This window comes from Eubalaena glacialis, chromosome 2 (assembly GCF_028564815.1).
Source record: "Eubalaena glacialis isolate mEubGla1 chromosome 2, mEubGla1.1.hap2.+ XY, whole genome shotgun sequence".
Lineage (NCBI taxonomy): Eukaryota > Metazoa > Chordata > Mammalia > Artiodactyla > Balaenidae > Eubalaena > Eubalaena glacialis.
In genome coordinates, this window is record NC_083717.1 from 133841579 (window position 1) to 133859436 (window position 17858).

Here is a 17858-nt window from a genome sequence, read left to right on the forward strand (position 1 = left end):
GCAACTCTGTAGCAACAGAAACTTTATAACATTTCCTGATGACAGCGGCTGTACAATGGATTTTGAATAAGTCTGGTGTAGTGTTTAGTACAGTGAAAGGGGCTGGGTTGTTTTATGCTTTGAGTTGGCATTTTACCAAGGAGAGAAGTTTGTTGGTGGTTTGTTTTCCCCTCTTATGTTTAAGTGACAAAGTACTGATTAAAATGAGCATTTTTTCATGTTTATTCTTACTTGGTCTTTTTCTGAGCAAGATACTCAGTAAAATGAAAGCCAGATGCTTTTACACCTACACACTATATTGCTGAGCAAATCATTTATGGAAGGGAAAGCAAGATAAAGTTGCTTTTAAGAGTCCTTTAACATATCAGTTGATAACTAGCAAAACACCTCTACTGCCATTAAATATTTACCAAGACTCAGCTTTGGGCAAGGGGGCAGTTTGGCGTAACAAATTTGACTCTGTGCAATGCCATTGATTAGCTATCAGAAGGACATAGTTAATAAATAACTTTAGGTATTACAGAGCACTCTACATTCTTGTCAAATATTTTCTCTGAAGATGACCTAAAAAAAGTCAGTTACAACCAGCGTTCACCCCAGCAATGATTGCACAAGCACAACTATGAAAGAAATAAAGGCCAAGCAGATCAGTTGAGCAGTAAGTACTTAGGCAATCTTTCCTAGCGACTGTTGTCATTGCTGCTGGACTTTAGAACTGAACATGTTTACATTTAATTAGAAAGGACACACAGTTTACAGCACAGTAGCTATCAATATCAGATCAGAATTGATTTCCGCTTTCTCCCCAGTGATTGCTTCCTTCAACCTAATTAAAAAAGGCATATAACCAAAATGACTCACATAAATTTTAAAGCAAAGTAAACAATATTTCCTGGAGACCAAAACAAAAGTAAATGACATTCATCCTCATTATTAGCTGCATTTTTTGGAAAGAATTCTGATGCCTATAAATGTGATATAAGGCATGTTTTAGTGTTATCAGACTGCTGATAAACCAAGTGTTCCCTTCTGAAGAAACCTGAATGAATGCTTCACTGAGTTCTTTAGCCCTCAAAGAAACAATAACCTTACTTTTATCTTCGTAATCCCTAAAACATGTAGATAAAGTAGTCTGATAGAAGTTTGGACTGATTTTATTCATGTCTTCAATTTTCACATATTATACAGAACAACTGCTAAAATATATAACAAAATAATTAACAGATTGATTTCCTTTTAAATAAGATGTATATAGCACATGTGTAATTTCCTAAAAAATAAGGAATCATTCTGGTGTGTGTGAATAACATTTCTCTACAGTTACCATAGCCAAACAAACAGTTACCATACCATCAACAAAATTCTGATAAAAGATAATTTCTTATAACTCTGTTCACTATAAAGAGACCTGCTTTAAATTTCACAAGCTAGCATTTGTTGATTACACTAAATTATGGTAAAAATGGTTTTTTTTTTAAATTAATTATTTATTTATTTGGCTGTGTCGGATCTTAGTTGCGGCATGCTGGATCTTCATTGCTGCATGCAGGATCTTCTTGTGGCTTGCGGGATCTTTAGTTGATCCATGCGGGATCTTTAGTTGCAGCATACAGGATCTTTCAGTTGCGGCATGTGGGATCTAGTTCCCTGACCAGGGAGCGAACCCGGGCCCCCTGCATTGGGAGCACGGAGTCTTAGCCACTGGACCATCAGGGAAGTCCCTAAAAATGATCTTTAAATCAGAGATATAAAGGAAAATAGGAGAGATGTAGAGGTTACCCCCAGGAGGATTGTGTTACAGCTCTCCTTCTTCCTTCTCTATGCATCTGCCATGCAATCCCATATCTAGAATGGAAAGCTATCAAGATGTAAGGAAGTACAGAATGATTCAGATTAGAAGCAGGCCTTAAGTAACGTTAATTAATCAATTTACAAATATTAAGCAGTTCTTCCAGGCACTAAAGATAGAGTAGTGAGCAAAACCTCTATAAGATCAGACATTTTTATCTGCTTTGGTTACTGTTGTATCCTCAAGCATTTAATTTGTACTTGGTACTATATATGTCTAGTTGCTCAGTAAATATTTATTGAATGAATGACTCCTTTCAAGGATTATTTCACTACAAGCAGATGTTCATTCATCCACCAGGGGGGAGTCCAGTAGCACTTGTTTCTAGTATTCCAGGAAAACTGCTGAAATCCACAATGGTGCCATAGTAATGAGAGTCAATGTAAAATCTCCTTCCAGAAGAGAATAATTCATTGGAGTTATTTTTGCTTACTTTCCTTTCTTTCATTTTCTTTCTAAATCTTAGGCTTTTTATTACTCTTAGTGTTCACAAAGCAATCAACCTGGAAGCCACATCAGTTAACTACAGACCAGTACTACATATCCATAGTTTATATTCTGCAGGGCACATACCAATCACAGAGATTCTAGTCAACCATTAAAACATTAAAAAAATTAAGAACCACATGAAGCAAGCCTATGGAACCAGTAATTAATTAATCAATTCCACAAATATTTATTAAATCCTTTTCTGGGCACCAGAGATCAAATGGTGAAAAAATAAATCGCTTAACATCTATCCAGTTGGAAGGTCAGAGTACTATAGGAACACATGAGAGGATCACCTAATCTGGACAACAGGTCAGATTTCTTAGAGAAACTCATATCCATGCTGAGATCTAAAGGATGAGTAGGGGCTAGTTAAGTAAAAGAAGATAAGGTCAGTGTTCTAGGGGATATGAAATTTGTTCATCCTGGCTTGATTATAGAGGTAAATAGGTGAATAAAGAGAAATGAGCTGGATAGAGAGGCATGAAGAGCTTTGTAAAGGATGCTTAAGGAATTTGGACTTTATCCTCAGAGCAGTGAGGAGTCATTGAAGAGTTTTAATCCAGGTAGTCATACATTCATATTTGTGCTTTAGAAAACTCACTCAAGGCAAAGAGCAAGTGAAGACTATTGAAGTAATCCACTTAAGAAAATAGTAGCAGGCACTCTAAATTATGATAATGGTAATGGAGCTGAAAAGAATACTAGAAAGATGCAAGGGATTGATTAGATTGATCAATCAAAAGGATTGATTAGATTTTTAGGTGAGAATTGGATGTCAAGGATGATGCATAGGTTTTGAGCATGAACACTGAGTAGAAAGTGATGCCCAGTGAGAAGGGAGGGAAAGAAAGGGCTGATTAGTAGAAGGATATAAAATGAGATCATGAGTTTAGTTTTAGACATACTGAGTTGTAGATATTTGCAGGATGGTCAAGTGAAGATGTCTACTAGGCAGTTGTGTAGATCTGGTGCTCAGGATAGAAATCTGATCTGGAGAGAAAGACTTCCAAGTTAGGAGTCATTAGTGAAATAAATGATTGAGTGAAGCCATGGGACTGGGTTGAAATCAAGGGAGAGTGGCTAGAATGAGAAGACACCAACAGTTAAGGGATGGGTAAAGGAAAAGAAGCCTCCAAAGGAGATTAAGAAGCATCAAGAAATACTTTTGATGAAGCAGAAAACCAGAAGTGTATTTTCATAGAAAGCAGGGAAAGAAGGCATTTCCAGAAAGAATTGGCTTCTGATAGGTCCTATAACATAAAGATTGAAAATGTCTTTTATACTGAGCAACAAGATCTTTTTTGGAGCAGTTGTGGACAGAGCAGATGGCAGAGCCTTGAAGAGAATTTGAGGTGAAGACCACAAGCACAGACAATTTGATTCTAAATGAGATGATCCCAAACTAGGTCCAAGAGAAATCCCATCTTTTAGACCAGACTAGCATACCTTTGAACTTAGTCAGAATCCCTGGCAGAAAACAAAACAAAACAAAAAATCTTCATAAGTGGAATATCTGACCCAAGAAAATAAATAAAAGGTGAGTTCTAGAATTTTATTTCCTAGATTTAAGCCTCAGTATATAGTTCCATGCTCTCTTGAAATTCCACTCAGAGAAGGAGCAAGGTGCATCTTAGTGGTTAGAGGCTGTTTGTCGTATAAGGTGATGAAGAGACACAAAACATCCCCTGGCCAGAGCAGAGCAATTGTTTTAAAAGGCAAATCTTGTTCCTCTCTCTTTAAAATCCTTTAGCAGCTTCTCATTTGCCTTAAGAAAAAGATCAAATTCCTGTTTGGTCCTCATGTTCCAAAAAGGCCCTCTATGATCTAGACCCAACCACTTGTTCACTGATACGAACACTGGTTGTAACTGGGCTTCGTTGAGCTCATCAGCCATCCTTTCTCTTATTATAAGGCCTTGGCACATGTTCTTCCATGTGCCTGAAATGCTTCCTTCACTTGTCTTCTGGTTAATACCTACTCTTACCTTTAAATTTCAACTCAAATGTCACATCCCTTCCTTTATAACACTTAAAATAATTTGAAATGTGTGTTTAGTCACTACTCTAGCTCTAGCTCTAGCAAAGTGCCCAGAACACAGTAGTCATTCATTTACATGAGGTAGGGAAGCAGGGCCTGACGTGTCACCATGCCGCCACCCAATTCCAAGTAAAACAAAGCACATGCTTCCAGTATGCATACCGACTGAACCCTATCCAACAATTCAATTAACCAAATAACTGTACAGCAACAGCTGTGTATCAAGCACTGTGCGTTTGTAATGGTCTCATAAAATGAATTTATTTAAACCTCATAGCTGAGATCAGCATCAGTGCTTATCCTAAGCTTTATATAATGTGAAATAAAACTATATATCTAATAGGACTTTATTTACTTTTCCTAAGTGAGTCACTTAGGATCACTAATAAAATTGAAAAATATTTACCCTATGTAAGAACAGTTGGTTAGGGCTTCTCTGGCGGTGCAGTGGTTAAGAATCCACCTGCCAATGCAGGGGACACGGGTTTGAGCCCTGGTCTGGGAAGATCCCACGTGTCACGGAGCAACTAAGCCTGTGCGGCACAACTACTGAGCCCGCGGGCCTAGAGCCCGTGCTCCGCAACAAGAGAAGCCTGCGCACCGCAATGAAGAGTAGCCCCTGCTTGCTGCAACTAGAGAAAGCCCACGCGCAGCAACAAAGACCCAATGCAGCCAAAAATAAAATAAATAAACAAAAAATAAATTAAAAAAAAAGAACAGTTGGTTATTTGAGGTTTTTACATTTTTAGTAAAATCATTTATTCATGCAGATGGTATGGGACATAGTTTTCAGTAGTTGAGCAAACTTCTCAGCCATCTGCTAAGAAATTGGCTAATGAGAGTGTGTGCCAAGCTCCTCAAAAATCTTTTTGTCTAGAACTGACCCTTATGCGGGTGACACTCTTCCTTTGTGTGACTGTTCTTAGATGGAGTACCCATTTCAGTAGAATTAGGATGACAAATTATGATATCTGGCATTTAACTAGGCCTCAGCATTGTGAGCTCACTTATACCTAGAGGTGACTGAGTCCAGTCTTCTACATTGTGCAGGGATTTCTTCTACACTATTTCTAACAGCTTGTTATCTAGTGTCTACATAAATATGACACCTGATCACAGGTAGGGTTTACCCTACCTGATAAGCCCTTCTGTGGAGATGCTTCAATTTATAACTTATAACAGACATAGCTAAATTCAGGTGTGATTAGGTCTGATTTGGCTATTATGCCATGGCTGGCTACGCTTGCCCTCTTTTCTATCTGATGTCACTTTTGATTCCTACTGGACTTATGGTTAGTCAACGTTCATTACTACTGTGTGTGTGTGTGTGTGTGTGTCTTGGGAGGGTGGGATTTAATAGACTTTATTTATTAGAACAGTTTAGATTTACAGTAAAATTGAGATAATACAGAGTTCTCATATACCTCCTCCCACACGTAGTTTCCCCATTATTAATATCTTGTGTTGGTGTGGCACATTTGTTACAGTTAGTGAAACCATATTGATACATTATCATTACCTAAAGTCCATAGTTTACATTAAGGCTCACTCCTTGTGTTTTACCGTTCTGTGGGTTTTGAAAAATGCAAAACATCATGTACTCACTGTTACAGTTTCATATAGAATAGTGTCACAGCACTTAAAAAACAACCATGTGCTTTTGCCTTTTTATCCGCCTCTGCCTCCCCCTGAACCTTTGGCAACTACTGACCTTTTTACTGTGTCTGTAGTTTCGCCTTTTCCACAGTGTCATATAGTTGGAATCATGCAGTATATAGCCTTCCAGACTGGCTTCTTTCACTAAGTAGTATGTATTTAAGTTTCCTCCATGTGTTTTCACAGCTTGATAGCTCATTTTTTTATCAGTAAATGATATCCCATTGTATGGATGTACCACAGTTTGTTTATATATTTGCCTATTGAAAGATATCTTGGTTGCTTCCAGTTTGGGGAAATTATGAATAAAGCTGCTATAAACACTCACGTTCAAGTTGTTGCGTAGACATAGGTTTTCATTACTATTGGGTAAACACTTAGGAGCACGATCAGTGTATCATATGGTAAGATTATGTGTAGCTTTGTAAGAAACTGCCAAACTGTCTTTCAAAGTACTTGTACTGTTTTGCATTCCCACTACCAATAAATGAGAGTACCTGTTGCTCCACATCCTCACCAGAATTTCGTGTTACTACTTTTCTGGATTTAGCTATTCCAATAGGTATAGTGGTATCTCATTGTTTTAATTTGCAATTCCCTGGTAGCATATGATGTTGAACCTCTTTTTGTATGTTTATATGCCATCTGTATTTCTTCTTTGGTGATATATCTGCTTCTTTTGTCTATTTTTTAATTGAGGTTTATTTTCTTATTGTTACATTTTAAGAGTTCTTTGTATATTTTGCATACTAGTCCTTTATCAGATATGTATTTTACAAAGATTTTCTTCAGTCTGTGGATTGTCTTTTCATTCTTTTAACAGTGTGTCTTGCAGCATATAAGTTTTTAATTTTAATAAGGTCTAACATCTGTTTTTTTCATGGATTATGAAAAATCCATGGTGTTGGTGTTGTATCTAAAAACTCATTATTAAACCCAAGATCACCTCAGTTTTCTCTTATGTTATCGTCTAGATGTTATATAGTTTTTCATTTTACTCCTTAGGCCTATAACACATTTTTAGTTACTTTTTGTGAAAGGTGTAAGTTCTCGGTCTAGATTATTTTCTTTTCTTGTATGCATGTCCATTTGTTCCAGCACAGTTTTTTAAAGAAAAGGCTATTCCTTGTCCATTGAATTGCCTATGCTCTTTTGTCAAGATCAGTTGACCATTGTTGTATGGATCTATTTCAAGGCTCTCTGTTCTCTTCCATTGATCTGTTTGTCTCTTCTTTTGCCAGTGTAATGCTGTCTTGATTGCTATAGCTTTAAGTCCTGAAGTTGGATGGTGTCAGTCTTCTGACTTTGTTCTCCCTCAATATTGAGTTGGCTGTCCTAGATCTTTTGCCTCGCCATATGAACTTTAGAATCAGTTTGTCAATATGTACAAAATAATTTTCTGGGCTTTTGATTGGAATTGCATTGAATCTATAGAACAAGTTAGGAAGAATTGACATCTTAACAATATTGAGTCTTTTTATTCATGCACATGGAATATCTCTCCATTTATTTAGGCCTTTGATATCTTTCATCTGAGTTTTCCTCATATAGATCCTATACATATTTTGTTAGATTTATATCTAAATATTTCGTTTGGGGGAGTGGTAATATAAGTGGTATTATGTTTTAATTTTAAGTTGGAATTGTTCACTTCTGCAACATAAGAAAGCAATTGACTTTATATTAACCTTACATCCTGCAGCCTTGTTATAGTGACTAATTAGTTCCAGGGGTTTTGTTGTTTTGTTTTCGTTGAGTCTTTGAGATTTTCTACATAGACAATCATGTTATCTGTGAACGAAGACAGTTTTATTTTTTCCTTCTTAATGTGTATACATTTTATTTCATTTTCTTGTCTTATTACATTAGCTAGGACATCCAGTACTGTGTTGAACAGAAGTGATGAGAGGAGATATCCTTGTCTTGGCCCTGATTTTTGGGAGAAAGCATCTAATTTCTTACCATTAAGTATGATGTTAGCTGTAGGGTTTTTTTTGTAGATGTTCTATATCAAGTTAAGAAATTTCTTCTCTCTTCCTAGTTAGCTGAGAGTTTTTATCATGAATGGATATTAGATTTGCCAGTGCTTCTTCTGCATTTATTGGTATGATCAAATGATTTGTCTTCTTTAGATTGTTTTGTAATGGACTACATTAATTGATTTTCTAATGTTTTATACCGAGAATAAATCCTGCTGGATAGGAGTGCATAATTCTTTATGTACTTTGTTGGGTTTGATTTGCTAATATTTTGTTGAGGATTTTTGCGTCTATCTACATGAGAGATAATATTCTGTAGGTTTTCTTTTCTAATAATGTCTTTATCTGGTTTTGGTATTAGGGTAATGCTGGACTCATAGATTGAGTTAGGAAATATTTCCTCTGTTTCTACTTTCTGGAAGAGATTTTAAAGAATTGGTATCAAAAAAAAAAAAAAGAATTGGTATCATTTCTTCATTAAATGTTTGATTAACTCCTCTGGGCCTCGTGCTTTCTTTTTTGGAATGCATTGACTATTGATTCAATTTATTTAATAGATAAAGGCTTATTCAGATTGTCTATTTATCCTTGTGTGAATTTTGGTAGTTTGTATCTTGCAAGGAATTTGGTCCGTTTTATTTAAGTTATTAAATTTGTGGACATAGAGTTGTTAATAACATTACTTTATTATCCTGTTAATGTCCCTGGGATCAGTAGTGATGACCTCTCTTTCATTTCTGATATTAGTAATTTTTATCTTCTTTCTTTTTTCTTGGTTAGCCTGGCTATAGGTTTATTGATTTTATTAATTGTAATAGGCCAAAAATGGCCCCCCCAAAAGATATCCACATTAAATCACTGGAACCTTTGTTACCTTATGTGGTAAGGAGATGTAACAAATCTCCAAACACTTGGGAACTAAACAACACATTTCTAAATAATCCATGAGTCAAAGAAGAATTCTCAAGGGAAATTAAAAAATATATATGGAAGTGAATGAAAATAAAAGTACAGCATAGCAAAATTTCTGGGACATAGCTAAGGCAGTGCTGAGAGGGAAATTTTTAGCACTAAATACATATATTAGGAAAATTGGAAGTGTATCAAATCAACAGTCTAGGGTCCTACCTCAAGAATCTGGAAAGAGAACAAAAAAATAAATGCAAAGCAAGCAGAAGGAAGAAAATACTAAAAATAAGAACAGAAAGAAGCACATAAGAGCAGAGAGAAAACACATTTTGAATATCAGGAATGATAGGACATCACTATAGACTTTGCAGAGACAAAAACAATAAGAGATTACTATGAACAGCTCTACATGCATAAAAATGGCAATTTAGAAGTAACAGACCATTTCCTCAAAAAAACTCTTATTCCATTATTGATACGTGCAACAACCTGAATGAATCCCCAGAGAACTATGCTGAGAGACAACAGAAAATCCCCAAACCTTTCCATTTGTATAACACTCTTGAAATGACATTATAGAAATAGGAAACAGATTAGTGGTTCTTAGGGTTTAAGGAGGGGATGGAGTGGTAAGGAAGTAGGGAAATATGAGGCATCTTCGTGTTGATATAACTGTTTTGTATCTTGACTGTATCAGTGTCAATATCTTGGTGGTGCTATTATACTATAATTTTACAAAATGTTACTTTTGGGGGAAAGTGGTAAAGGACATGAGGGATCTTTCTGTATTATTTCTTACAACTGCATGTGAATTTGTAATGATCTCAAAGCAAAAATGTTAATTTTTAAATATTCCTCAAAAATGGATGGAACGGAGTGTGGATGAGGGAAGCAGTGGAGAATATGAGGCTGCACATAAAGATAAGGAGAAAAGGAAGGGAAATAAAACTGATGTGACTCTTCTATAATACTAGAGCCCACTTGTTCGAATGGAGCATTTAAGCAACAACGTTCAGTAAATACTTTTTGTCTGCCTCTTATAGAGAAGCCACTGTGCTAGGCCCTAGAAGGAAATAAAGAAGAGTAAAAAATGGCCCCTTCCTTCAATAGCATTAGACTAAAGTAGGGAAGATAAAGCGAGTATAAAGTAGCTATAAAGGATAGTAGAAAGTGATGAATATAATACAAGGGGTATGGAAAGGGTATGGAGCTTAGAGGAAGTAGTTTCTCCTTGGGCAGGATATGGGAGTGTGACTTCATGACGGTTGTGGCAGTTAATCTGGATCTTGAAGTGTAGCGATCGGGCGCTTGGAGGGATAGGGAAAGAGCATTCCAAGTGGAGGCAACAGTGCGAGCAATAATCCCAGAGTGAAAAGTGTGAGGGCATTTTTATAGAACAGTTTATATTTCCATTTGGCTAGAATAAAAGTTTTTGATAGAATAGTTAGGGAAAAGTCTGGAAAGAAAACTAGAACAGAATTCTGGAGCACCTTGAATGTCAGACTAAAACGTGGGACATATCTAGATATAGAATTCTATATCCAGTGAAATTGTCCTCCAGAAGTGAAGGAGAAATAAAGACTTTCTTAGACGAACAAAGACTGAGGGAATTTGTCACCTGTACACCTGCCTTGAAACAAATGTTAAAAGAAGTTCTTCTGAGAAAAGGCAATCACAGTAAGGCAGAAACTCAGATCAAATTAATTCATGCAATAAACCAGGAACTAAAAACAGACACTGTCCTTTCAGGAAATGTATACTGAGGACAACATAGCACATACTTCTGCTTTCCATACTCGCTTTGTCTTTATTTATTTTTATTCAGTGAAACAAGCCAAACCTGCGTCTTTTTTTTTTTTTTTTCGGAATGATTTAATAATATTATCAGTAAGTGATAAAGGTTAGGAAAACTAGTTTAGTTCTCCCAATTCATGAAAAACCTGTAGCAACAGGCAGTTGTTTTTCATCAAACTACTTATAAAATATCTAAATATTGTATGAGATCTTATACAGAATTAATTAGAAATAAATTATTTCTTAAAAGATTATACAATGTATGAATGCCTGTTTTTTGCCAGGTATTGTGCTAGATATTTTCACATAGGTAGATCACCTTATTTTGTTCTCATGTGAACTCAGATTTTTCTCATTGTTTTAGAGTTGAGGAAGTTAATACTTAAAGGTATAAAGTATTTTTCCCAAGGTCAGACAGAGTGAACAGCAAGACTGAAATTTGAATCTACTTCTTCAAAGTCCAAATCTGACATCTTTTCATTTACCAGATTTAGCATTCTTGACGTATTGGACTAGATAATTCTTTGTTGTGAGGGTCTGTCCTCTGCAATGTAGGATGTTTAGCAACATCTCTGGCCTCTATTCACTAAATGCTAGTGGCATCCCCCCCTCCAGTTGTAACAGTGAAAAATGTCTCCAGATGTTACAAGATGTCCCTGAGGGACAAAATTACTCCTAGTTAAGAACTGTTGGCCTGGGACTTCCCTGGTGACACAGTGGTTAAGAATCCGCCTGCCAATGCAGGGGACATGGGTTCAAGCCCTGGGCCAGGAAGATCCCACATGCCTCGGAGCAACTAAGCCCGTGCGCCACAACTACTGATCCTGCACTGTAGAGCCCGCGAGCCACAACTGCTGAGCCCGCGTGCCACAGCTACTGAAGCCCGCGTGCCTAGAGCCCGTGCTCTGCAACAAGAGAAGTCACCGCAATAAGAAGCCCGCGCACCGCAACGAAGAGTAGCCCCCGCTCACCACAACTAAAGAAAGCCCACACACAGCAACGAAAACCCAACGCAGCCAAAGATTAATTAATTAATTTTTTTTTTAAAAAAGAACTATTTGCCTATACTGTGACACCTCATCTCTAAATTTTTAATCCAAGAATATTTATTCAATTAAAATAAACAGTATATATAGATCACATGAATGCTTCAGCAATTACTGTGAATAAATGAAGCATAAACAGAAGTGTAAGTGCATATTGTGGGATGGTGAATAAAGTGATCTCATGAAAGGACTTAAGAAATAGTTGATCACAGAAACAAGAAGCCAAGAAAAGTAGCATCAAAACTTGGTATAGATGGAAAAGTACTAGTTTGCAAGAATAAGATGCATCCATGTGTGACCTTACAGTTGAGAGAGAGTTCAACAAGCAGGTAAACACAAGTTGAGGGGAACATAAATATCTACAAGCAAAATGTAAAAGTGGGTCATAAACCTGAAAACTCCGAGATATTTTCAGCTGAGGCAGTACAGAGAGTTAGGGATCAGGAAAATAGTCAGGATCACAGTCATGAGGGAACAGACCAGGAGACACTGAAATGAAGACGGAAACCACTACAGAAAGGAATCTATTACATGCTACTTAATGGTCTAATACCCATTGAATGGCATCTCCTACCTTGGCCTGCTGTTGGACTCAGCGTGGTGAGCAGCCTAAGAGATAATGTATAGTCACAGTTGATGTGGATTTGAATTATGATTATATGAAAGATTACTAAGTAAAAATATTTTTAAAGTCTCACTTTCTATACTAAATTAGAAAAATTAATTAAGAATTGTATAATTTCAAAACTGGAAGAGTTAATTGAATTTTTGATATTACTTCATTATCTTCATGATAAATAGGGATGATTACCATCCTGTGTTAATATTGTGTGAGCCACAATATTTCTGAGAGTGATTTAATAGCTTTTCTGTTGTTTTATAATTTATTCTTACTATAACTTAAAATATTTTCCCATACAATGTCATTTAAGTGCCATTAAATTGTAATGCCACTGCTATACAAAAAAATGCATCTGAAAATCAATGCATCTCAATCAACTTTGCACAGAGGTTAAATGTGATATGACTCTGAAGAAAGCTAAACAATGTGGCCCTCTTGTCAATTTAGGGAAGAGCTTTCTGAGGGAAAAAGCAGCACTAAAACACAAATACACTTCAGTGGTTATAGATTTATACATGCTGGGAATATATCCTCTCTACTTCACTTTTATTCCTATAAGAAAATTTCCCTAAATTATAAACATTTTGATTTATTAAATTTATGAATACATTCTTCCCATAAATAAAATTGCCCTATGTAATTTAATATGTTGGAATTGGGAAGTAAATCACATGACGAAACTGAAAACAATTACAAAGTATTGTAAGTTCTAAGAAGGAAAAGAGGTTCTATGAGACAGAATAACAAGGAGGGAACATCAAAATTTAGACTGAAGAGACATAAAAGGTTTATCTGAGAAAGTAGTATTTATGCTGAGACCTAGTGAATGAGTAGGAGTTGGTCACATAGAAGCATGGAGGGAAAGGCATTTCAAAGAAATGCTTCAAGCAGGAAAAGCTTACTGTACCTGAGAAATGGAATGTCTGCTAAAAGGTGGTAGGTAGAGAGGCCAGATGATAGAGGGCTTTGTAGCCCATGGCAAGTAGGGGAGGATTCCAGCCCAGGAAGGAGGCTATGATGTGTGTCCAGGTTCTGGCTCTGCTAGGGTAGGGGTATGAGATTAATTAAATTACTTGCCTCTTTGTTTCAGTTTCTTCATTAGTAAAAAAGTAATATTAATAGGACTCCCTTCCTAAGTTGTTGTGAGGTTTAGTGAGTTAAAATATGTAATTTGTTATCTTCAGAGATTTATTCTGAGTTTGATGAGGTGCTATTGCAGGATTTTGAGTGACATTATCTGATTTATCTTTTTAAGAGATCACTCCAGCAACTGCTTCAGTTTGAGAAAGACTTGATGGGGATTTAAAGGTTTCCAAAGTATTTTGAATGAGTAGTAGCTTTTTGAGCTTGAGAATAAAGGGTCCCAGTTACAGGTCCATCTGAGAGAAAAATTAAAATCAGGTAGTATAAATTTGCCAAAAAAAGGAAAAGACTAAATGGTAGAAAACTAGTAAATGATGAATGATAAGGGGATTAAATGGGGATAATATTGATTTTAATAATGGTGTGATTTTAAAAATTGAGTCATTGATTCTTAATATTTAATTGGTTATAATATACTAGATAGTGTTTTAGGTATCATAAACAAATGCAGAATTCCCAAACTATGCTGATCTACTTCAAGTTTTAAATGAAGAGCATAGGACTTCCCTGGTGGCACAGTGGTTAAGAATCCGCCTGCCAACGCAGGGGACACGGGTTCAAGCCCTGGTCCAGAAGATCCCACCTGCCGCAGAGCAACTAAGCCCATGCACCACAACCGCTGAGCCTGCGCTCTGGAGCCCACGAGCCACAACTACTGAGCCCATGTGCCACAACTGCTGGAGCCCACACACTGCAATGAAGAGTAGCCCCTGCTCGCCGCAGCTAGAGAAAGCCCACGTGCAGCAACGAAGACCCAACGCAGCCAAAAATAAATAAATAAAAATCCCTTTTTAAATAAATAAATAATAAATGAGGAGCATATATGTAAGATTAAAATATAAAGAATAGGGCAGGCTATGATTTTTTTAACTGGACAGAAAAAAGCACTGACATTAATGGAATAATAATAAATTAGATTTCATTAAAGTTAAGAGCTTACATTCATCAAAAGACAACATTAAGAGAATGAAATGTCACTGCACCCCCACTAAAATGGCTGAAGTTAAGAGGACTCGCAATCCCACCCTACGGATGCATATAGAGCAACTGGAACTCCGTTGCTGATGGGAGTATAGATTGGTATGACCACTTTGGGAAACTTTGCAGTATCTACTAAATCTGAACATATATACACCCTATGGAGGAATTCTGCTCCAGAAATGAGTACTTATGTCAGTTATATCTCAATAAAGCTGGGGGAAAAAACCAAAAACAAGCCAAAAAGAAATGGGTACTTAGGTCCATCAAAAGACACATACAGGAATTATTCATAGCAGCAACAGTGGAATGGTTAAATAAGTTGCTATGTATTTATGCAATGGAATACTTCATAAAATAAAAAACAATGAACTACATACAACAACAGGATGAATCTCAGAAACTTTATGTTAAGCAAAATATTAAGTCAGACAAAAAGTTCAAAAACAGGCAATATTAATCTTGATAGAGGTTGGACTAGTGATTACCTTTGGAAAGGGGATCAACTGGGAGGACTGGAGTGTTCTGCGTTTGTTCTGTATTTTATTCTTTACGTTTTGGATTTGTGCAAATTATGTAATTTAAAATGTAATTGGGGACTTCCCTGGCGGTCCAGTGGTTAAGACTCCGGGCTTCCAATGTGGCGGGGCACAGGTTCGATCCCTGGTCGGGGAGCTAAGTTCCCACATGCTGTGTGGCACAGCCAAAAAATTAAAGAAAAAAAAAATGAAATTGATATTTAAAGGTAAAGAGCATAGACTTTTTAAAGGTTTTTTTGTTTTGTTTGTTTTTAGTTTCTTTCTTTCTTGGGTGTTTCAAGTAAACAAAGAGAGTAGATTGAAAGAAATTGGAAGTTGGAAGAATGCAGAAAGTATGAGAGAACAGAGAAAGAATTAGGAAAATGAGCAAGAGACAGGAGTCTTTAAGCATATAGATTGGTAGAAAGAACCAAGAATGAAATAAGGGTTAGATACATAACAAGGTGAAAACCATGAAGGAAGATACTTTCTCTGCACTCTGCAAATCTGGCACTATACACCATTCTTATTTCATATATAGTAATCACTTGACCACAGTTTAGCAGCATCTCTCTTCTTAGGGACTAAATTGAATTCTGACATGATTTCTTTTGGTATGCTAACTATCCCTGTCTCAAGTCCATCTTATTTCTGTGTGACACCTTCTCCAAAGTGAGCACCCCACAGAGGCTTATAGGCTATTTAAGCAAAAAGAAGAAATTTATAATTACTTTAGTTTGAAAAGTTTTAGATAAAGTACCAGACTAGATATTCAGCCAGAGTTAAAGTTCCCTGACTAGCTTTCTGCAGCTTTAAGAATTATATTACTTTCTTTCAACATTATCAATCTGTATTATATAGTTAGGGTGTTTTACTTCAAGTCTCCCATCGACATTTCTTTTGTATGCATATACTGAAATGATCTTATTTAATAAAAAAAGAACATCTCCTGTGTGGATTTTAAATTTCCCGTTATTAAATATTTATATTTTCAAAATGTCTTTATTTAATTGAGTGAGGTGCTTGGTGCCATTTCAAAATAACCTCAGGTGGTAGGTGTAATGACATATCAAAGATCTGACCTTTAGCATTTTAAGATTCTATTTGTCTGCATTTTCTTCTGCATTAATTTAGTCTTAATTTATATGCTGTTTCTCTGTATGACTTAATGAGTGGATGTATTTAGCATAAGATTCATTAACAAAAAGAAAATATATCTGAATACATATTATTTCTGTGCAGGTTGACTTGTGATTTTAACTTCATTTATATCTCAATTGTGACAAGTAGAAAATGCTGTGTATAAGGCTGATCAGTATTTGTACAAATCTCATTCATTCTCATTACGTGTTCAGCCGAATAGACCCTGGATCTCCTAAACTGATGCCCATTCTCTTACTTCTCACTTCTTTGCAGTCAGCTTATTATATTCTTTTATTTACCTAGAGATACTTTATTCTCCAATTCTTTGCTATTCCTTTTAAAGAGAATTGAATGTAATATTTACACTGATATAATTAAATTAACATCCTGCAGCATCTTTTTGTATGCTTTGGTAGCAAAGATAATCATTTGTCTGGGTAGCTTTCAGCCTAGAAGCAGAGAAATGGATAATTATCAAGTATAATATTGTGATATAAAAATTATTTTTATTTACCCATTTAAGTTGTCTTTTTGATTTTTAGAAATGGGTATTTCTAACTGGAGATTTTTGTTAAATAGATCATTGGTCAGTCAGCCTACATATTTATGTTTAAATTATTTATTTTTGTATTTTCTCAGTTTACACAAATCTTTATCCCAAGAAGAAAATCTGAAGGATCAGTTTAACCATACCCTTAGTACCTATGAAGAAGCTTTAAAAAATAGAGAGAACATTGTTTCCATCACTCAACAACAAAATGACGAACTAGCTACCCAACTGCAGCAAGCTCTGACAGATCGAGCAAACATGGAATTAGAGCTTCAGCACACCATAGAGGCCTCCCGAGCAGCCAATGACAAAGTTCAGAAGTAAGTAAAATGATCTTGCATTATTTCAAAAGCATGAAACAAAACAAAACAAAAGCACATTCTTTTGGCAACTAAATAATATATTATTTATTATTTATGCTGTTAATAGTTTAAGACAAAAGTGGATTGAGCCAAATGAACTTTTTTTAGACGGCCTGTCATATCTATATTTGGGGTCAAAAAGTCATTTACTTGGGAATCATGGTTACTATTTAGGGCAAACCATTTTTATTGAATAATTGATCTTAAGGAGTTCATGGAGGCCATACGATTAAAATCAGTTCATAGGTAATAGGTAATTAGCAAGGGGAAGAGACGGTCAAGTTACCAACTGTACTCATTTAGCTTCACAGTAATCCTACTTGAGCTGAAATCATCTATGACCTTGCAATCTGAGACCTCTAGGCACATAGAATCCAGTACAGTGAAATTAATTTTCTTGTGTTGTTCTTCTGAAGTATTCAATACAGCTTTTCACAGTACATGATTATATTTATTTTCAGTAATCTTTGCATTTTTATTAAAATTTAAATAAAGCTGCATAATCAGTCAGTCCTTAATGATAGATAGCAAAATATTAACAAATATCTTAACAGACAAGGAAGTCACTTGTTAATTTATGGGACTTGAACACTGTAGCAGAATTTTCTAAAGCAGCTTTAATGTAATAGAACTTGTCATTTTAACTGAGCCCTTTTTTATGTATTGTTAACAGCATTACATCATTCACACACCTAACTGAATTCAATTTCTAAGACATACCTTCTTCCTTAACAATTTTTTTTTTCAGTTTTACAGTATGAAAAAGTAGTGCTAACTTCA

General features: G+C 35.7%; 1 protein-coding gene across 7 annotated transcripts in view; it reads left to right on the forward strand.

Moving 5' to 3' along the window:
• Positions 1–17858, forward strand: part of MIPOL1 (mirror-image polydactyly 1) — a 348741-nt gene that overhangs the window by 257888 nt on the left and 72995 nt on the right. For all 7 annotated transcript variants that reach the window (XM_061182468.1, XM_061182465.1, XM_061182469.1 and 4 more), the window contains one exon: positions 16806–17036. In XM_061182468.1, the coding sequence (XP_061038451.1) occupies positions 16806–17036 (231 nt within the window). The remainder of the gene's footprint in view (positions 1–16805; positions 17037–17858) is intronic.